This window comes from Chelonia mydas, chromosome 1 (genome assembly GCF_015237465.2).
Source record: "Chelonia mydas isolate rCheMyd1 chromosome 1, rCheMyd1.pri.v2, whole genome shotgun sequence".
NCBI classification, from domain to species: domain Eukaryota; kingdom Metazoa; phylum Chordata; order Testudines; family Cheloniidae; genus Chelonia; species Chelonia mydas.
In genome coordinates, this window is record NC_057849.1 from 240597626 (window position 1) to 240620364 (window position 22739).

The 22739-nt window shown below is 47.1% G+C and overlaps 1 protein-coding gene across 1 annotated transcript in view; it reads left to right on the top strand.

The window, feature by feature from the left end:
• Nucleotides 1-22494, top strand: part of LOC102943816 (sodium- and chloride-dependent GABA transporter 1) — a 31614-nt gene extending 9120 nt beyond the window's left edge. Inside the window, exons 4-14 of the mRNA XM_007070824.3 lie at nt 3238-3347; nt 3790-3922; nt 4858-4992; nt 7466-7569; nt 8024-8148; nt 9503-9615; nt 15536-15667; nt 16546-16648; nt 17409-17509; nt 18909-19076; nt 22341-22494. Coding sequence (XP_007070886.2) covers nt 3238-3347; nt 3790-3922; nt 4858-4992; nt 7466-7569; nt 8024-8148; nt 9503-9615; nt 15536-15667; nt 16546-16648; nt 17409-17509; nt 18909-19076; nt 22341-22445 — 1329 coding nt within the window. The 3' untranslated portion in view covers nt 22446-22494. The remainder of the gene's footprint in view (nt 1-3237; nt 3348-3789; nt 3923-4857; nt 4993-7465; nt 7570-8023; nt 8149-9502; nt 9616-15535; nt 15668-16545; nt 16649-17408; nt 17510-18908; nt 19077-22340) is intronic.
• The last annotated feature ends 245 nt before the right edge of the window (nt 22495-22739 follow it).

The window sequence follows — 22739 nt, forward strand, 5'->3', positions numbered from 1 at the left end:
GAACTTGGGCCCTGAGACCCTCCTGCCTTGTGGGGTCTCAGAGCCCAGGTTCCAGCCCGAGCCCAGATATCTACACTGCTATTTTTAGCCGCACAGCCTGAGTGTCATGAACCTGGCTCAACTGACCCAGGCTCTGAGACTCAGTGCTGCGGGTTTTTCATTGCAGTGTAGACATGCCCTGATGCACCAAGTCAGGAAAGCACATGCTAAATCAGCCATTATTTGTAATGGGACCTAAGTGGGTGTTTAAGTGCTGTGCTGAACAGGGAGGGACATGAGCACACACGGAAGTGCTTTGCTGAATTGGGGCCTTAGTCCTGACTTTTCAAGTGCTACACAAATTGGCTTTTTAATCTTATAAATCAGGGCTGGGCAAACTTTTTGGCCCAAGGGTCACATCGGGGTTGCGAAAAAGTATGGAGGGCCGGGCAGGGAAGGCTGTGCCTCTGCAAACAGCCTGGCCCCCGCCCCCATCCCCCCCCTCCCACTGCCCGCCCCCTGACTGTCCCCCTCAGAACTCCCCACCCATCTAACCCCCCCTGCTCCTTGTTCCCTGACTGCCCCCTCCCAGGACCCCTCACCCCAACTGCCCCCCTGGGACTCCACCCCCTATACAACCCCCCCGTTCCCTGACTGCCCCTGCCCACCACCCCAAACCTCTGCCCCATCCAACCGCCCCCTGTTCCCTCACTGCCCCCCAGGACCTCCTGCCCCTTATCCAACACCTCCCTTCCCCCGGCCCTTACTATGCCGCTCAGAGCAGCAGGACAGGCTTATTGGAAAGCCTGGGAGGTGGGTGGGCACAAGCCGCACTGCCCGCACAGCAGCGTGGCTGCGGGGGAGAGGGGACAGCGGGGGAGGGGCTGGGGGCTAGCCTCCCCGGCTGGGAGCTCAGGGGCTGGGCAGGACGGTCCCGCGGGCTGGATGTGGCCCGCAGGCCATAGTTTGCCCACCTCTGGTATAAATCTAGGTACAGATAATATTTCAAACTCAAGCCGTATGTTTATTTTTTGTTCAATAAAACCAAACCATTAGTTGCAGGTGAGGCTAACAAAAAGCTACAGTTACTATAAATATGATATCCCTCAACCAATAAACTTTTGAGATCTAATGATGAAAAGCAACATGAGAGTGCCTGGTTTAATTAATAGCTATTAATCAGTGACAAGCAATTTTAAATATTTAAGCAATTAATGTCATTTATTAAGGATTTGGTATTGCCCTAATCATAGCCTGATATTATTTCAAGGAATACTTTGTCTAATATTCCGGAAAGTGACTTGCAAGTCTGGCTGCTGAGCTCCTGGCCTCTGACATTCAGACCCCTTTCAAGTGTCTCAAGATGTCTCAAGATGTGTTCCCAAACATCTGGGCACCAAAAATCACTAACTAATCACCTTTTCCATCGACTAATTCTACCAAGAAGATAAAGTGTGTGTGTGTGTGTCTGCGTGCACATATTTCATTTTAATATATCTGTATTTATCCAATCTCCAAAAAAGATACTTCTTTTTAAATTGCAGTGAACCTACTGTTCCTTATCCAGGAGTCATGTAGAGCAAAATGTGAATAAATCACTTTTCAATAGAGCAAAACCTCCTTCTGAAAGTAAGATAATTTTACAAGAAGTTTTGTGCCAGTATTCAGATGCATCACAAACATTCTGGACCATACATCTGCCCATATGCTGCACTAGGAACTATGAAGCCATTGATGTAAAATTGTTTTAATAGTATTAAGTTTATAAATAAGGTTTAATCTTTCATGTAAACTTTGATCTTTTGTGGTGATCAGGCATAAATATTTTACCTGTTCCTTGCCTTATATTGGCACAGGGTCATATGCCCAACAGCTCTCCTTCCATCATATCTTTGAGATGCCTACAGAGCCCTCTCCATCACATCTTCACATTCTCTGCAGTCTATCCAGCACATCCTTGCCTTCCCAAGCACGACCTCACATTCCTCACAGTTCCCCAGGTATGCCCTGGCATTCCTTCTACACTCCCCACTGGTGCACCCTCATGTTCCCAATGCACAGACATCCATGCATCCTGGCATTCCCGACAGTCCCACTCGGGTGCTTCTGGCTATTCCCCCCCCAGGACATCTTTGTCTTCCTTACACTACATCACAGTGCCTATTCACATTCCTCACAGTTCCTCAGGTGCATCCTAGTGTTCTTCCCAGGTCCCCAGCACGCCCTCATGCTGCACGTGGGCTCTGGCATGGTCCTTCTTTCCCTACAGTTGTCTGCCCAGTACATCCTCATATTCCCAATGTCCTTGTGATCCCCAACCTCTACAGCATGACCCTTGGGATCTCCACTCATGTTCTCCACAGTTCCCCATCACATCCCTGAGCTCTCCCATCCCACTATGTCTACATGTTCTCCACAATCCCCCCAGCATGTCCTGATGCTCCCTGCAGTCCTCATATTCTATAGGTCCCTTCCACCACCCAATACATTTTCATATTCCCTACGTCACCCACATTCCCCACACCAATATGGCTTCCCAGTCCCACCCTCTACTTGGTACATCCTTGCACTGCTGCAACTCCTCTTTGCCATGCCCTCATGACTTCAGCTATCTCTCCCTGTGTTTCCATGTTCCCCCCACACACCTCAGATGTCTTCATGTTCCAACAAAAAAAGGAGTACTTGTGGCACCTTAGAGACTAACCAATTTATTTGAGCATAAGCTTTCGTGAGCTACAGCTCACTTCATCGGATGCATTCAGTGAAGTGAGCTGTAGCTCACGAAAGCTTATGCTCAGATAAATTGGTTAGTCTCTAAGGTGCCACAAGTACTCCTTTTCTTTTTGTGAATACAGACTAACATGGCTGCTACTCTGAAACTTGTTCCAACAGTTACCCTGCCAACCTGGCCTCACATTCTAGTTTCTCCACCCACCCGGCCTTCTGTTTACACAGCCCCCCAGAACATTCTTACATTCCTACCCTGCCCCCCAACCCGCCTCATGCTTCCACACCCCCTGCACACCCCCTACCCTCGAGAAAGTCCTCACATTCCCTCATCACAACCCACAGAATATCCTGTTGTTAGAATGCGACTTTTTAATTCAAATGGAGTTGGGAGCAGCTTAACAAACAAATATGTTTTCAATCGTAACAGGGCAATGACGCAGGGATAAGTGACTGACGCAAGAGAGCATTTCGAGAACAGAACTGAGCCATGCTTCCCTAATTTTATCCTCTCCTTCGTCTTCCCATTAGGATCTGCCGTGGCAAAGCTGTGGCAATGCCTGGAACACAGAGAGATGCTTTTCCAACTACTCCCTCAATGATACCACCAACCTGACCAGCGCTGTGACCGAGTTCTGGGAGTACGTCTCCAGCCTAAGTCAGGTTTCACCACTGCAGGGACCATCTCATCAATTCATGGGGGGTTCTTGTTCATCCATTTGAGAGTAGCTTTGAAAGTCTCTGTTGGAGACATGAAGTTGTTCATCAGACCATGCTGAATGGGTGCTCTCTGTCTCCAGAGGGGGCTAAATGTCCGGTTCATGTGCAGTTAAACATTCAGACAGGGCAAGGAGGGTCAAAACACCTCTCATCATCCATCCTTCTTCCATCGGTCCCTCACACTATATCTCATATTCTTGCTGACCTTCTTGCCTTTTGCTCATGTTTGGGCTCACACCCACCTTTTGTGCCCTCTGCCCGCAGCTGGGCTCACCCTAATCCTTCGTTCCTTCTGTCTGTGTCTGGAATCTCTCAGTCTCTGTAGGTTATACTTTTTTCTAATTCCATGTCTTTTGTCTGCAGGAGGAACATGCACCAGATTTCTGGTGGCCTGGGGGAGCCAGGTAACATCCGCTGGCCCCTAGCTGGCACTCTCGCTTTAGCATGGGTTCTGGTCTATTTCTCAATCTGGAAAGGAGTAGAGTGGACTGGAAAGGTACTTTGTAATAATCAAGCGATACAGTGTTGCCTTTTATTACTGTACTCATCTCTCATGTTGAAATGTCCTCCAGATTCAATTTTGAGTGCCTGTAATTAGGGTTTACTGTGTTTCAAGGAGGAACTGGAGTGTGTGCCATTAAATTCTTTACCTTTCACAGTGGTAAAAATTGCAGGAGTTGCGGAATTCTAATCATAGAGAATACTTCTTAACCGTAGAATCTCCAGGCTGAGTACTGAACTTTCAGACTTTTGGAACAATTTAAGCCAAGCTTTGAAAAAAGGACTTTCAAAGCCCAACTTGAAACACCTAAAGGGGCCTGGGCCCCACCCTAAGCACCCGCTCTCTGAAACTCAGGTCATTTTAGGGGATTAGAAATTGAGCATCCAGAATCACTGGTCTCTTTTCACCTCATACGTTGGGTTTTAAGGATGGCCCTCGAAACAGAAACATATTGCTATTTCCTAGTGTATAACATTACAGACCAGCACCATAAAAAAGAAACATCTGAGAAATTGAGTAGTTTGGTAAAATGGTGCTCCTGGGATATATTATGTAGGATGTAACTTGGAGTGATGGGATGACATTAAGAAAAGAGTAATCTAGACTGAATGTCAAAAAAAAATTCTTCACAGTAAACTTTCTTAGGTTGTGAATTAGTCTCCTAAGAAAAATGGGGGAAGCACCTTCAGGCAAACTAGCATTACTTGAATCATTTAAATAAAACAGTTATTCACGTAGCTGGAGTTGCATCACTTAGGTCGACTTAACCCCGTAGTGTAGATCTGCCCTTAGAGCCCGGTTCACTTCTTACTTACATCAGTGAAAATCAGGAGTAAACCCACTGAAGCAAGGAGAATCAAGTCACTGCTGTAGCTCTGACTGTGAGTGCCTCACTACACAACTAACGTCTCCCTTTCTGTCTCTCTCAGGTGGTGTATTTCTCAGCCACCTACCCTTACTTCATGTTAATTATTCTTTTCTTCCGTGGAGTCACTCTACCGGGAGCCAAGGAGGGAATTCTCTTTTACATCACGCCAGACTTCAGCAAACTCTCTAAGTCTGAGGTGGGTCCCGCAATGTTTAAAGCTTTTGCACTGCTGTATTCAAGTTCCTTGGCACTTTGAACATTTTAAGTTTCTCTAATAACAAAAAAAACCCCTCCCCATCTTAGAGTTTTAGAATCCCAGCTGCCAGAGTCTTCACTGTCAGAGACAAAACTGGGCCAGATCCACAACTGGTGTAGATCAGCGGGGCTCCATTGAAATCCTGTAGTATTATCAAAGGAGCGATGCTGATTTACACCGACTGCAGATGTGACTCTCCAACGTGCGGATGCTCCATTACACTGATTATTCTAGGGGTAGCTATTTGGATTGGATAGTGCAGTCCCAGGTAGAGGAGGCAATGGAACCCTATATTACCCATACCTGCAATGCTAGATGTAGGTACGAGTTCAGCATCAGACACAGCTGTTATTTTAGGTGGAAGTGTTTAAATGGCAAGTGATAGCCATATACTGTTTGCCTTACTCAGTGGGAAGCCCAGTGAAGTAGAGATGCTTGAGAAGGCAAGTTTCTCTCTGTTATAGAGTAACAACTCCTTCGAGGTCTGTGAGGTCGCTGGCCATGCACAAGTAGTGACAACTGAATAGTCCTGTTTGTGTAGAGCTCCCAGTGACCCCTCTTTGTAGGAACCACTGCACTGTAACAGTATTGCCAACCCATGAGTAAGGCTCCCCTCAGAAAAATTACAAGATTGGTTTAAACATCATGTCATAAATATATAAAAAACCACCTTCTGTGTTCTTTTTATTAGCCCCCTGGGTTTGGGGCCTTTAAGTTACACAGGGGCCACATTTTCCAGCTTTCCTCTGCAACTATGCAGGCTAGAAACTACAACTTCTAAACAGTGAAAGCTGAGATTCTCATGTAATCCGCTGACTTCAGGAGCTGGGGCTTTAAGAAGACACACCAGCTATGGTGAGACTTGTGATAAAACGCAAGTGTTGACGCTCCTGCTCTAAGTACAGATGTTCTGGAGACCCCTTCCCTTCCCCTTGCATTGTGAGGTGGAGAAAATGGTTCAGAATAATAAGCCACAATCTCAGCCCCACCCCCCCAGTCTGTGCCCATTTCTGGAACCAAAATCTGAACCAAAGTATTGTAAGGATTCTGGGATGCTCATTAGAGCCAGGTTGCAGCTGGCTCTTGATGTGTTTGCAAGTTGGGGAAGGCACAAGGAGATCTCCCTTTCTTGTGGCTGATGAAAAGTGCTATATGAGAGCTAGGTATTATTACTGTGCATCTCCCAAGCACAGAGACTGCTCTCTGCTAGAACCCTCTGGGACAACCCCAAAAAGAGCAAGGAGAAGCAAAGGCTGTCCCCCCCACCTCCTCCCCTAACCTGTATTGCTGGCTTGCTTTGGAGGGGTGTGCTCGTTTCTTCTTCCCATATGGAGGTGCATTCCCCCGAGTACAAGAACCATTATGCTTCTGTAACACCTACAGATCCTGGTGGGCAGGACCGAACCTGGGGCCTCTGGAGCTTAGTGCATGAGCCTTTACTGCATCTGCTAAAACCCAACTGGCTCTTACCTAAGGCTGTCGAGCAAACACATTAATCTCTCTCTCTCTAAGTGGTCTCAGTGCCAGGAGGCGTGTGGGTTATACTTCCATGAGGTAACATGTCTCCCTGAGCTCCACTTGGGACCCCCACCCCCATACAACACAGGCTAGTGTCTTAAAGCACAATCTGGCCCTTAACAGTTTTCTTCCATTACTGTTCATCTCCACCTGTCTCTGTGCTTCTGAGTTCAGGCTGACTCTGGAAGTGCTAAAATAGGGGGAGAAGAGCTGTTCTCCTGGCATTTCTGGGAGCGGGAAGTAGTGGAAATCAAGTGTGAAGGCCTGTTCTCGTGAGATTTCCAGTCCTGCCTTGCTGGCCCCAGAAGCTCTGGCTAGTTTGGATAAGCAGCCAACTTTGTAGGTGTTTATGTGAAAGGAACCCAAATTTAAAATCATTTGAGGTTCTCTCCTCAGTAGTGACAGACAAGAGCAGAGCCTGCGTTGCAGAGATTAGATTGGGATTTAGTTGCAGAGTTTAGATCAGAGTTTAGTGCTAAGAGTGAGATGGGGCGGGAACATGCTAATTAGGGCCCATCTCCAGCACTGATTTTTATTCCTGCTAGCTGCTGCAGGAGCTGTGCAAGCAACCTGGGAGTCTCACTGCAGGAGGCTCTTCTGTCCTAGCTAAACAGCATAGGAGTCAATACTGCACATCCCGAAGGGAGTCGTAGGCCTGTTGATAGGGACATTGACGTTCATCTCTGGAGTATGTCGGTGTAGTCTCTTACCTAAAGCTTCATCAAAATCAATATTTCGACTGTCCTACCTGCCACGCTTCCCCTGCTACATGCTTTAGACACGATAAAAAATTGTTCAAAGAAGATCTAGAGAGCTAGGTGGACAGACTGGATTATGCAGAATGTGCCTGACAGTGCTATGGAATACTGAGTCCCGGCCTGTTCTTCCTTTGCAGGTCTGGATGGATGCAGCCACACAGATCTTTTTCTCCTATGGACTGGGGTTGGGATCTCTGATTGCCCTGGGAAGCTATAACTCCTTCCATAACAATGTATACAAGTCAGTATTCTTCAAATACCTCTACAAGCAGAAAGACACACAGAGGCAAACTGTGAACCCCTGTGTGACATTGGTAAGCGTTTAGTCACAGGGGTATTCCCATTGCAGTCACCGAGACTACTCCTGTGAGTAACTACTCACCAGTGTAAGGGGTTCACAATCTGGGCCATAGTACCTGATGCTGTACGGTCTGTAATTCACCAGCATGCAACCCAGGCCTCACCACCGGTCTTCATATCTGAATGTCTTCTGGCCACATCACCAAGGACATCACCAAGTTACCCACCCCACTTCTGACCTTCACCTCTCACTGTCATCTGTCCACAGCATGGTATCTTGCCTCCTCAGGCCTCATTTTCACCCTCTCCTCATCCCCTAACTCTAATCCTGTTCTGATTAGCTGACTGGACCAGAAATGCAGAAGGTTTTCTCACATTTGTGTTTGCTTTTCCAGAGACTCAATCATTGTCTGCTGTATAAATTCCACCACCAGCATATTTGCAGGATTTGTCATTTTCTCCATTGTTGGCTTCATGGGTCACATTACCAAGAAGTCAGTCGCTGAGCTGGCATCTTCAGGTAAGCAGACATTGCATGTGTAGTGTTCAGACTAGAAGTGTGATCCAGTGGGTGGGCCCCTGACATGGGGGTCAGGAAAGATGTGTTTTATTTCCAACTCTGTTACTGATCTATTATGTCACTTTGGACAAGTCACTTCACCTCTCTAGCCTCTGTTTCTCCCCCTATCCTAACAACACTGCAAACTCGTACCCTTTGTAATTCCATTGAAGCTCAATGGAGGTACAGTGGTGTAAATGAGAGGAGAATAAGGCCAGTTTTGGAGGAGAATTTTTATACATCGTGCACAACTAATTCTATTAAACTTACAAGACCAGAGCCCCACTGCCTTCAATGCAGCAATGCCAGTTTTCACGACAGACGATCTGGCCCATGAAGTGAGTGAAAATGACCTCCAAAAAGAAAACAGGTTCCAAATTTTCAGAATGTAATAGTAGTGAATAGCATTTTGTCAATCAGCATGGTTCTCACTGAGCTTTCCCGACTGGGGTGCAAGTGTGTACAGAGTTGTAGGACTGGATGGCTCAGGAGACTGGGAACGAGCCATTTGGCAAATTCTTTGCCAAGCTGAACAGATGTGAGGGATGGCCTGGGTCCCAGAGGAATTTGGGAAGCTTATTCCTGATAGACTCAGGTGCTCTTTCCACTCAGGTTCCCAACACAGGAAATTCTGAGGTTTGTTGTTGCTCTACACCTAGATTGTCTATTGTTCAGGACTGGTGCACTTAAGGAGGCTCTTTATGGGCATAGCCCTTTGTTAGAGCTTTCCCACGGAGTAGCTAAGCTCTGATATGATCAGTATTCTCACGAGAGCTGGCTGAAGCTCAACGTTTCCTTTTTGTGGGAAATTCTGACATTTTTGTTCTGAATTCCATTTTCAACCTTATCAAAGAGGTGAGTTTTTTTCAATTTTTTCCCCCAGACTAAATTTCTTTGCAATTGACATGTTCCCCCAGAAAGTTTCAATTTTCACGAAATGGCATTTTGGGACCGAAAAAAATCCTGTTGGAAAATGTTTGATCAACTCTCATTCTCAGTGTATATGTCAGTAACAAAGTATACGCATTTCCAGGAGAACGTTTGATCCCCCAGTCTGTTCCTGCATCATTGATGATGGTAACAAAATGGCATTGTTGTTTAAATGGGGGAAAAGATGAATGGATTGTCAAGTCCCTCACCCCTCCTTTGTGCAGCACAGACCAAGGGGGCAGATTTTCATGGAGCCCATATTAAAATATTGGCAAGATTTTGCTGTTGCCATCTCTCGGTTTAATAGTCATACTGAGCTCTGACATGCCTCATTGTTAAAAATCTTTAGAAATGTAAATTATTCAATATGTTTTCATTCTGGTAGGTCCAGGACTGGCTTTCCTTGCCTACCCACAGGTTGTCACGCAGCTGCCCATGTCCCCTCTCTGGTCGATTCTCTTCTTCTCCATGTTAATGATGTTAGGCCTCGACAGCCAGGTGAGACAACACACCGGGGAAAGTGGGTAAGAAGCAAAGCTGTGGTTAGATAAGAACCACCCCGGATGATAGTTGTCTGTCCTCTTCTGTCAGTCCTGTACAGTATTCCCTCTAATTTTTTCCATCCATGTGCAGAATGAATTTTGTTATGTGCACCATATCGAGGTAATGTGCAGATGTGTGCCACCAGAAGAAACCAAAAATCTAGATATAATATATATTTTTAAAAAGTTACCACAGGGATAATTACTCCAGCCAGGACAAGTTAAGCATTTTAGAAAGAATTAAATTTAATTCTAAGAGAGAAATAAAAATTATGAATTTTTTTAGTCAAAACACTAAAATAAGACACTTTGAAAGAAGTATCAAGAAGTAACAACAACAACAAGTATGTGTTGGGAGGTGAGTGTGAAAGACAGAGTGTATGTGTGTGACACAACAATGTAATTTTTGTGTGTGTGTGTGTGTGTGAGAGAGAGAGAGAGAGAGAGACAGAGGAGCACATTGCCCCTTTAAGTATGCTACCCTTTTAAGTAGATCAGCAAGTTCAGACACAGCAGCAGCTGCCAGCAAGCCCTCTCCATTCTGAGCCTTGTTGTATGCGTCCCCCCCCAGCTCTGTGGAGATGGTGTACAGGGGCAGGGGGACACCCTGACATCAGCACGCTGCCCCGCCTTTTTCCCCTTCCCCTCCCTACTCTGCACAGCAAGCGGAAGGCTCCTGGGAGCAGCTCCAGGGCAGGGGCAGCACACGACAGTCGTGGGAGGGATACCTGAACTGTGTGGTACTTAATAGCCTGCTGGGCGGCTGCTTACAGGGAACGTAGGTCCTGTATAGGGTGATTTCTCACACTCAACAATGAGATCCTCTATTTTGGGCAGATCTTCACGTACAAGGGAAATTTTAGGCAAATACTAGAGAATATTTATAGAAGGCAATAGTAATTGTGAGTATTCACCTGGGACACCTGATTCCAAGAGATACCACTCAGAGTCAGAGAACACAGGCACCAAGATGTCTTTGTACTACAGTAGCTCCTGGCCCTATTGTACCGGGTATAGTAAAGACACAGGCAAGTCGGCTTACTTTATCAAAGGAAATACCAGCTATTCCTGAGTGACACAGCCAACCCACCAGACACTGGCTGATTCCTTGAAAGGCTTACAGAAGCAGTGGGTTTGGAAGGGGAAGATGGTAGTGCCCTTCCCAGTTAATTCTGGGAGGGCATTCTGTGCATATGGGGCAGTGCAGGAGAAAGCCCACAAGTTATAGGAAACCTTGTGCCATGGCCTGATCTAGTCCCACTCTCTGGAGGGACACCAGCCTGTTGTGATGGGATCGGATTGCTGAATCCTACATGCTTCCTAGCCCCTGGGTCCAGGTAGTGACATAATAGCCATAGAGCAAATGCTTCCTACAGAGATGGAACAGGTTTTTCTGTTGCTGTAGGTAATCCACCTCTCTGAGCAGCAGTAGTTAGGTTGATGAAAGAATTCTTCTGTCAACCTTGTCGTGTCTACATTTGGGGTTTGGTTGGCTTAGCTATGGTGCTCAGAGGTGTGGATTTTTCACACCCCTGAGCGCTGTAGCTATGTTGATCGAAATTTTAAGTGTAGACCAAGACTTAGACAAGTTCCCTGAAGAGCCCACCTGGTGGTGGGAGCTCTGGTTTCTAGTTAACCCCTTTAGGGCAATGTGTCAGTAAAACAAGGAAACACAGGCTTAACAAAGGGATTTCTTAAACATAAACACACACCCCTTACTCTTAAAAAGCACAATAAAGTTTTGTTTGTGAGTTCTGGGTTTGGTTCAAGGCCTTAGGGGAGGTAAAATCCTTCCTTCCTCCACTCACTCCAGCTTGCCTTCTGTTCCTGGCGATGAAATGGCTTCGTTGGCTTAGAAAGCAGCTACCTTGTCAAAAAGACTAGATTAGATGGGGGGAGTGGTGGGATTCCAGCACCCCCTCTCCCCAGACAGATTTCTGTGAAGAGAGTCCATTCAAAGCCAAAGGCCCTGCTGGCAGAAACCGTATTGTTTGAGCAAGGGAAATTTGCTCAGTGTTGATGGCCCTTGATTGCTCCGTCACATCTTCCTCCCTCCCTCCCTCCCCTCACCCCTACATAGCCTCTCTGCTACAAAATGCTGAAAAATGGATGATCTGATCTACAATTACTGATCTGATCTACAAAAACTGGTTGCAATTACAGATAGCTTTCATAAAACCACATGAAATTCATAAATGGACACGGACATATTCCCCAAACTGTCACACCTTGTGTCCAATCAAATCTAATCAACCCAGCTGGAGTTTCACATGCTGAATGCTCCCACTGAACAGCTCAGACCAGGACTTATTGCTGATATTATTTGGCAAACAATCTCAAACAATGAGTAAATGTTCCCAAAGTAGCTAAGTTCACTGAAAGAACTATTCTCTATGGATCATTCACTCGGCTCTCGTAAATAGTTCAATACATGACAATAAGGCTCCTAAGCACTGTGTGGCATTATTGATGCCTTTGCATCTCAAATATCACATGAAAGTCTTAGAGTGCCATACGACTGTCAGTCTCACAGGGCACGGAGCTCTTTGGGGGCTGTCAGTGCCTGGGGAAGGGGGGTGTGAGGCATCAAAAGCAAAACAAGCATTTAGAAAAACAGATAAATAGATGCTGAGGGTTTCTGTCTGCATACTGGAGATTTACTCATTCAGGATATGATTTACACGCATAGCGTGGAACCCACAATGCCTGCAAAAAATATGCCTACTTTTGCATGTGCAGTAACAACTGTGCATGCAAGTAGGTAGGTAGGTAGGTGCCTGGCTAGTCATTACTACACACAGGCTCCTGATTTGCATGCGTTGCTATAACTGAGCACACAAATGCAAGCGTGCAATTGCACAAATACTTCAGGTTGCCTTTTTTGAAAATTAGACCCCACATGTTCTCAGAAAGCGTTGGTTGTGCACAGGAACATCTTCTGCAGGACGGTCAGCAGCCCAGTCCATGACGGCTTAGTCCAGGCCAGGTGTAGCACGGTGGGAAGGCTCTTGTGTCAAACCCCACCCTTCACAGGCGCTAGAACCCTTCAGAGGGCTGCTGAAGTTCAGCTGGCTCATTGTCGCAAGTGCAGCTCGTTATTGCAGCTGGGCTAGAAGGGAGGTGGGAGTGGTTCCCTGGAGAGAGGCCAGAGTTGGGCCTGGAGGGACACCCAAGCTGGGAAGCTAAGATTGAGGTTTATGTTCTGGTCATGTTTGAGCTGCCAAGAAAACCAAAGCCCATGAAAGTGGGGGGGTGTTTGGCCAGTAAGGTGTTGCTGTGCTCAGTGTTGAAACACCTAACTGATTTAAGAGCCTAAATCTCATTTTCCAAAGGGGTTTAGGCACTTAGAACCCTAAATCCTATCTGCTCTCAAGGGGATTTAGACTCCTCAATCAGCCAGGCATTGCAGTGCTAAGTGGCACACCTAAATATCTTTACAAAATTGAGCCTCCGGGGCCATTTCAGTGAAGCACTTAGGCACATCTTTAACTTTCAACATGCGCTTAAGTCCATCCCGGCTCAACAAAGCCCTCGAGCATGTGCTTAAAGCGAAGAATGTGTTTAAGTACTTGGCTGAATCGGGGCCTAACTCCGGGTCTGTGTGCTCTGGGGAGGACAGAGTCGGGACTCAGCCTGCTCACGCCTGGGCTGAAGGAGAACCGCTTTTGGTGACGGTAGGCAGCACAGGGCGCTGGAGAGTCAAGGGGAATCACAGGGCCTGTCTGTGCCCAATAGCCTCAATAAAGAATCCTTTGTGTATTTACTACCGCTACGTCCTGTCTCTTTGCACCATGAGGGACATCGCAAATTCTTATTCACAGCTGCAGTGGCATACGCTGATATGCACAGACACACGCACACGTTTGCACTCGTGCGTTCAGTCCTCTTGCATCTAGATCTAGGTTTAGTTCTCTTGCATCTCTTGCATAATGTGCTAATGATTCCTTTTAACTGCCAGTTTCCAGGTCAGGCGTTTGCTCCACCAGGGGAGTGAGTGGAGCCTTGTGATTCCAAGCCCGCATGTGTCCCATGTGATCCCATCTTTTACAGATTATTCATGAGCATTTCTCGCTGATGGAATCAGAGTCCTGCACAGCAGAAACACCCACTCACAAGCCTATCCGCTGAACAGCTGTTTTTCTGCAGTTAAACTCCCTTTGGGCCGTCTTCTTCTCCTGCATGATACAAGGAGCTCTCCCTGAAGCCAGTGGGAGTTCTTTGTATCCTGTGGTGGGGATCGCAAGCCCCTTGAACTGTGGGAAAACTCTCTTGTTTGCTAATTGTTGTGAGGTGCCAGCCTGTCAGTGACTCAATATTCTACTGATTCTCCTGCCCCACAATTGATGGAGTGACCAGACCCCGGCAAGGGCGGAAAAAAGAGTGGGGGAGAATCAGGAATGGAAATAAGAAGCAGGAAATAACAGGATCACCAACTCAGGTTTGGGGTGCGAGGCAGACACCTATTATAGAAAAGTGACAGGAATAATGAAGAGACACAACAATATACTGAGGAAAGTGAAACATTTCAGAAAACGCACAAAAGCCACTGTAAAGAGAAAAAAAGAAAGAAAGAAGGAAGGAAGCGAGTACACAGAGTGATAACAATTATTATTTATTATTTGTATTATGCTAGTGCCTGGGAGCCCCAGTCACGGACCTCAGAATCCCATTGTGCTAGGTGCTGCACAAACACAAAACAAAAGACTGTCACTGCCCCCAAAATCTTATACTCTGAACATACAGCAAGAGAGAACAGATGGAGTCAGACAGATAGATGGGCAGGGAGGGGTGAGTAAAAGGAACCACTGAGACACTATTGGTCAGCACGATAGGCCGTGGACTCTGCACACCAGCAGCCTAAGCAATGTCAAATAGGAAACACCGCAATGGCCTGCTCTTCAGAGGTATGGAGCACTCGCAACTCCAGCAGACGTCAGTGGGAGCCGCGGAAGCTCAGCACGGCTATAAATCAGGCCATTTTTGTTTAGGTGCCTAAATGTTCTATTTGGGTGTCTAACTTTAGGCACCCAGGTTTGAAACGTTTAGCCTTAATGACTTGTTCAAGGTCACGTAGCAGGCCAGTGTCAGGATTAGACCTGGGGGCTTCCTAGCCCCCAGCCAGGTGCGGATTGCACTAGCAGCATTGCACAATTTGGCCATCTCTTCCTGTGTGTTCCATGTGGTCTGGTTAGGATGTGGAGAGGTGTGTATCCCGTCGGTATTTACTGCTTCAGCCTTCCTCTCCCCCCCCCACTACTCCTCACACAACTCCCCTAGGACTTCCCCCATGCATATCTGCTCCAGTAACTCCCCGTGCCCACTTCTCTCTCCTCCCGTACACCACTCTTAATCTGAAGTGACTTCCAGTTCCCTTGCCATTTACCCTCTTGCTCATAGCTTTCCACACCCATATCTTCCCCCACTTGATGGTCTCCCATACCCAGGCCCTTCTCTTTCCCCCCCTACCTTCCCCCTGTTACTTTGCATATACAGTCCTCCCTGTCAGCCACGCTCCCCTTCACTTCCACACCAGCCCCTTTCCTTCTCCACAACACCAATCATTATCCAGCTACCTGTGGTAACTCCTGCAGTCAAGTGAAAGGAACAGATTTTGACACCCACACCCACACCAGGCTTCAGCATGGTGGTCCTTCAGCACCGTCACTACATGCTGGAAATGAGGTGAAGGCAGCAGGGAAGCAGTGGTCAGTCGGACACAGAGATAGAAGAAGTAACACAAATCCAGGCTGAGAGGTGGTGCATTCTCTAGAGGGGAGGGAGGTGGCACCACACCGGGGGAGTCGGGGGAGGAGGAGGAGTGTTTCAAGGGAATGCAGAGGGTGGTGATATGTTTGTGTGTGTCTTTCCTCCTGCAGTTCTGCACTGTGGAGGGGTTTGTCACAGCCCTGTTAGATGAGTATCCCTATCTCCTGAGGGCCAGGAAGAAGCTCTTCATTGCTGTGGTCTGTCTTATCTCCTACATTGTTGGATTCTCCAACATCACCCAGGTACCTCTCCCTGTGCTCACTCCAGCTCCTGTTCCTGGTGCTCTTCCATCCACCTTTTTGTATAACAGCAGCAGAGGAAGCCTGGGGGAAGGGCCATTGTCTGTGAAAGACACTAGGGCCACTGTTGGTCTGGGCTTTGCCCAGCACTGTCATCTATCCAGCAAGCTGCAGTCTACACATTAAATTTCAGTAAGTTATCATCATCCTTGTGGTCAGTCTAGCTGGGACTCCTGTTGCTTCGAGGATGGGCCTATGCCCTGGAGGGTGACACATTCTCTAAGCAGAAGATTGAGATAAACCAAAAAAGAGCAGGTCTGGTGGAGCTCCGGGGCAGTGACACTAAGGCCCAGGCTCCATATTTACATGCCCTAGTGAGTGACCTAATGCAGACATCTGTATACTGGGTGTATGGCAGTGAGGCTCAGGCTTTGTGTGCAGACTTCAGGGCCCGGCTCGATGACATGGAGGCCAGGGTGTGGATTTCCCATTTTGTGACTTCGTGCTGGATGAGTCACAGAACATGGAACGTCTACAGAGGCATCTGGAGTGCAGCAGGAGGGACAGAATGGATTCATTTTACAAAGTGGTTTCACCTCACACTAGAGGGGGAAGGCAGCCACACGAGAGTCCTGCTTGTCTCCCTGCCCTCAGCCAGGCTTGAACACTCACTCCTTGACCACATTCCAGAGTACGTCTGTTAAAATGGCAGGAATTTGATTATAACAAAATGATGCATCTTTGTTGGCTTCCATAGGCCAAGGAAATTAACACACACAGGCAGAATGATTAGATAAAAGTATTGATCGTATTAATCCTCAGCTCCCCACCCAGGCTGTACTCTATAACCAGGCCCCCTCCCTTTGGCTTTGTCTCCTCAGGGTGGCATTTATGTCTTCAAGCTGTTTGATTATTATTCAGCCAGTGGCATGTGTCTTCTCTTCCTCGTCTTCTTTGAGACCATCTCAATTTCCTGGTGTTATGGTAAGTGCAACTCACCTTGTTCCTTTGCTTCTTATCTGCAGGCACAGAAGGTGCTATTTGCAAAAGCCCTCAACACTAGCCATTGAAGTCAGTGGGAGATGGACAACTGACTATAGTGTTGGGCCAAAGCTGAAAGCTTTTGAAAACCCCCGGGATTTTTCATCTTGCTTCCTCAGACAGCCACTCAGCTGAGCACATGTTCACAGAGATTCCTATACAAATGGAAATATGCACAGGCCTCTAGAATTGGATTTCTTGAGGGCATGATACGAATATAGAATTTGTTAGGCCAAATCTGACTGCTGAGCCATCTGCCCTGGTATCCTGGCAGTGTCCAATGTCTGATGCTTCAGAGTCCCCCCTCTTCAGTAACTTGCCCATCCAATTGTGCAGTGCTGGGGTGTCAGGGAATTCCTTCTTGACCCCTCCAAGGTCAATCTATGACCTAGTCTATCTTATGATCTAGACCTTTACTAGTTGATTACTATCACTGTCTTAGCTTGGGAAGCTGTAGATGTTTTTAGTGGAAATAAAATTATCCAGGTTCCCATTAAGATAGAGTCCAGTGTTTGTGTCTGTGGCCTCTACTTTTTATCTGGGGAGTCAGCGTTACACTTCTCCATGCTCACCTTAAATGCCTGCTCTCCTCTCTGATCTCACTTGTCCTCCTTCTCCTGTTCTGTGTTGGGTCACTGGACAGAGGTGATGAGAATGGTGCTGAGATATCATTGCTGCTGTTAATGCACATTTCTCACTGTAGGTGTGAACAGATTTTACATGAACATTGAAGAGATGATTGGCTACCAACCTTGCAGCTGGTGGAAGCTCTGCTGGGCCTTCTTCACTCCCCTCGTTTGCGTGGTGAGAACAAAGCAACTCTCTTTGGGGAGGTTGATCTAGAAGGGCCACCTCACTGGGATCATTCTGTGGGTGGGGGAAGCACTAAATTTTTATTCAAGGTATCTCCAATCCAAATCCAGATCTGGCATTAAATGCAAGTTGGTCCTAAGAAGAGTCAAAGTGACTGGCAGGAAAAGAAATATGTGGAGCCTCTTTTATTCTCCCAACTGAATCCCTGCAACTGATTCTCAGAAGAGAGCGGGGAGCTTGGCCTAGAATCATAGAATATAGACTATCAGGGTTGGAAGGGACCTCAGGAGGTCATCTAGTCCAACCCCCTGCTCAAAGCAGGACCAATCCCCAATTTTTGCCCCAGATCCCTAAATGGCCCCCTCAAGGATTGAACTCACAACCCTGGGTTTAGCAGGCCAATGCTCAAACCACTCATACATTACTCCTGTGTTTGATATTTCAGAAGCTGAACTGGTGATTTATGACTTTAAAAATCATTGTTGGCTGTGGTGAAAACTTTCAGCCACTCCAGCTCCAGCCTCAGCCCCTCCCAAGCCTCTCTCAGCAGGAATAATAGAATTGGTACTGATGAGCTCTCAGCTCCTCCGCCCCCTCCAACCCTTCCTCTCCCAGCAGGAGATGCTATTGGCATTGCCGCAGGAATACTGGCTGTGGGAAGTTCCTAGCTCCTGAGAATCAGCTAAGAGGAAGCTGTTTAGGAAATGGTTTGGGAGTGCAGTGTGCAGCAGAAGCCTAAGTAGGGAGGGGTGTAAGTGCCCTGGCTGGGGCAGGGAAGTTTAGGGGCACTGACCATGGGGAAAACATTACCATGCATTCTCAGCCTCTCTCAGCCAGAATTGCTGTAGGAAATGGGGTAGAAACAATCTCTGGTGGAATGAGAAGATTAGAGAGAAAGGTGCAGTTGGTGCAGGAGCCCTGGCTGTGGGAGGAGCTGTTGGGACTGATCTGGGAGCCCTGGCTTTTGGGGGCAGCTCTTGGGCCATGGCTGGGGAGCGGGGGCAGTTGGGAATGGTGTGGGAGCCCTGGCTGGGAGGGAAGGGGGCTGTTGGGAATGGTGTGGGAGCCCTGGCTGGGAGGAGGGGGGCTGTTGGGAACGGTGTGGGAGCCCTGGCTGTGGGGCGGGCGGCTGATGGGAACGGTGTGGAAACCCTGGCTGTGTGGGGGAGAGCTGTTGGGAATGGTGCGGGAGCCCTGGCTGGGGGGGCAGAGAGGGCTGTTGGGAATGGTGCGGGAGCCCTGGCTGGGGGGGCGGAGGGGGCTGTTGGGAATGGTGTGTGATTATTCACTAGAACTCATAGTGAGAATTTAGGGAACTCTCAAAAGGACAGTCAGTGAATATTTCTGCTTGTGCCATACGATGCTGTGACTGCTGATCCTGTTTCTTCAGGGTGTTTTCTTCTTCAGTGTGGTTGAAATGACCCCTCTGACTCTGGGGAAATATGTCTATCCCACATGGGGACAGGGCATCGGCTGGCTCATGGCTCTGTCTTCCATGGTGCTGATTCCGGGCTATATGCTGTACTACTTCTTCATCTCCCAGGGGACCGTCAGGCAGGTAAAAGCAACTTTCCAACTTCTGCCTCTGCTCAATTGTCTGTCCAGAGTGAATTTCCCACCAGCAACCCACTATGAACGTCACTCAGCCCCTGTGTCATGGCACTGACTGCTGTAGTCTTTGTAAACCAAGACTTCCAGATACTCCCACCTCTTCCCCCAACACCCTCTGCGCTCTTCTGATCTGCTCCTTATGCTTTCTACACAACACGTTCCATGTAAGCCAATAGAAAGCCCTTTCTCACTGAGGCAAATGAATGACTTAGGGGATTGGAGTGAGGAGATATGTGCCTTTACCTGTTGGTTACAGTCCCTCACAGGTCAGTAGTGACCAAAAATTGTTACCTTCTCATTCCTGTTTGGTGTCTTATGTGAAATAAGTCGAGGGAATCTTGGTCCCATTCCTAGCAGATTGCTGTTCACATCAGCCTATCACCGTTACATAGAGAGATGTTTGAAAATCTTCCAACAGAATGTTTTCCCATTGGAACATGCTGGTTTGTCAGAAACACAACTTTCCGGGGGGACATGTTGATTCTGACAAATTTTGTTTTGAAAAAAGAAATTGAAATGATGTGTTTTGCGAAGGTCAGAACATTCTGTCTGGACCATTTCAGAAATGGAACTTTTTGATTTTTTCATTTCAAAATGAAAAGTCATTTTGAAATGTATTTAATATTATCAACATTTTGTTTTTCAAAAAAAGTCAAAATCAAAAGGAAATGTTTTTGACTGTCCTGAAACAAAATCTTTTCATGAGTCTCGTTTCATGGGAAAGTTCTAAATTCTTTTTTGTTCCAATTTGGAATGAAAGCAAATGTTTGAAACTGTGGATATTCCAGTTCCTCCATGGTTCTAGCTATGAAAGTCACTAACAGGCAATCTCAGCAAAGATGTCACGTTCTAACTGAGCGAGAAGCCTGAACTAGCTCAGAGCCAAGGTCTATTGGTGAGGGAGGTTTGCACTGGAGCCGGCTGTCTCATGGATAAAAAGGGCTGTCAGTCTCCTATCTTTCGCCAGCATTCAATTCACTTTAAAAATGAAAGAAAGACTGAGAGAGGCCCCAGTGCTGCACCAACATAGACCCCACCATAATGTCATTTCCTTTAGGGCCATAAGAAGAGATTGTCAAAGGCAGTCACAGGGCATTACCCTTCTCTCTGTTGATATCAATAGGCTGCTCATCGTGTTGAGAATTAAAGCGAACAATCCCCACTCAGATCCATCTCTGATCCTTACAGATGATCCTTGCTCAGAGCTCCATAGGATGGTATGAACACTCACCACCCCTCCCCGCCACTCACTGGTAATGTGCCATGGGGGGAAATCCCTTCTTGTCTCCTAACGCGGGCATCAGTTCCTCCCTGTGTTTGGTTCCAATTCTATTCTCATTGAAGCTGAGGACAGTGTTCTCTTGACTTCACTGGGAGCAGGAGCAGGCTGGGAAGGCCAGATTGTAATGTCCTGACTCTCAATGAGTAGCATCTAAATCCTCAAGTAGTTCCGCTGACTTCAGCAGGGCGACTTGTACTATACCAAGCGATTAGGGATATCACAATCTGCCCCTAAGTGAGCTGAATCCCTGTAGGTGTGCCTCTGAATCCATCTGTAACCTGAGATCCCACCTGTTGTCCACATTTCCACTGAGTCCCTGTCTTGCAAGGCCCATGGAACGCGGTTATATTCTGTTGCTCCTGGAGCAACCTTAGCGTCTGGTGCGTACTGACAATGTCAGTCAATGGGAATTAGAAATAATAACAGTGTGATTGGCTTCTATTTACCTTCCCCTCCCTTTGCTCACTCGATCAGACTCGATATCCCCATGTGCACTGACCGTTCTGCCAGTTCAGTGGAATGTCACTCTTTTCGGAGGCAGCCAACACACACACCCAGGCCCCCGGCCTCCATAATCCATTGCACTAGCATTAAACAGCTGGTGGCAGTAGGGAGATAGACAGTGTTTGTGTATGTGTGTGCATGTGAGAGAGAGAGGATTAGCTTGTAACAGAGCTAAGGCTGGAGGGAAATTAGATGTCAATGCAGAATAAAAGGGTTTTGACAGACAGGAAAGATTATAAGATATTTTAATCCTACTGAGCATGAATGGCAGGAGAGTCTCCCTAAACATTTCAGGGCCTTCACCTGGCAAGAAACACTTCAGATATGTCTGAGTACGGGGGCTCTTCCCTCTCCTGGAGGGGCTCTTCTCCAGCTCAGTGATGTCCATTCACTTCAGGCCCCCTTCCTCTCTACCTCATGTTCCATAATTTAAAGCACCGCTTCCCCTCCTGGAATTCAGCCTCCATGTCCATTCAACCCTAGGCTTCAACCCATATTGCTCAGACAACCAGTGCCCCTCTGCCTGAGGGACTGCTCTCTCCCACATTCCATCTCCCGGGGTGTCTTCCGGACACAGCTCTACCAATGGACCTCAGTTTTATTTAGACTTTGATCCTGTCAGGTTGATATAAATGGGAATCCATGCTGGCACAAAGGGCCATGCAGGATCAGAGCCATAAACTGTAAATTCCTTGGCATTCTGTAACCATTGGATAACATTTTTAATGAGAATTTCATGAAAAATGGAATAGAAAATGAAAAGTGGGTCCATTTTGAATCCTGTGAAATGGGAAGAACCTTGACGTTTTTGGTAACAAATTTTAAAATTTTGACTAGCTTTAGCATCTAGGTGCTGCTACAACTGTGCGGTAACTACTGGTTTACTTTGTAATGGTGGGTTTCAGAGTAGCAGCCATGTTAGTCTGTATTCGCAAAAAGAAAAGGAGTACTAGTGGCACCTTAAAGACTAACCAATTTATTTGAGCATAAGCTTTCGTGAGCTACAGCTCACTTCATCGTTGCATCAGATGAAGTGAGCTGTAGCTCACGAAAGCTTATGCTCAGATAAATTGGTTAGTCTCTAAGGTGCCACAAGTCCTCCTTTTCTTTTTGTAATGGTGCTCTCTGTTATTCAGAAGAGAGAACTGTGTGTAATAGAAGAGCAAAGGGGAAGTGATTACATTGCCAAATAAAGGTATCTGGTATCTGGAGCAATTGTCCTAATCACCTTCAGTGTTCACTATCCCCTTGGTAGCCCTCTTTCTGTAACTAGGGACCTCTCTTCAATTTAGAAAGAAGGGTTGTGACCTTCAGCTTCAGCCACATGCCATGTGTGGAGGTGGTGGTGGTGGTGAAAGGGTCTCCTCATTTTCTCCTGGGTACTTGTGTCCTTCCTGTAATCTTTGTTTGTTTGTTTCTGGACAGCGTTTTCAGCAGATGACTCAGCCCACACAAGAAGTGGATGTTCAGAACAATGGACTAAAACCGAAGACCTCACTGAATGGGAGAGTCTCAGATGCTGCTGTCTAGGCAGAGGGCAGAACCTATTCATCCTGCTCCGTAGCTGCTCCCGCCCCTGCGCTTTGACCTCCCCTGGCGCTGCTTGCGTGTCCCCAACTCCACGGTTGGTTTCAGTCAGCATGGGAAGGATCTAACAGGGGAGCCCTTTCATGGCACTGCCCCCTAGCCTGGCTGATCAAGACTCTATTTTAAACTCCATAAGGACAATGTGCAGTGACTGTCTTCATAATTTATGATCCCAATCCATACTGCCAGAAAGGAATGTCCCAGGCCCTAGTTTCCTGCTGACCACAGGTGGTATTT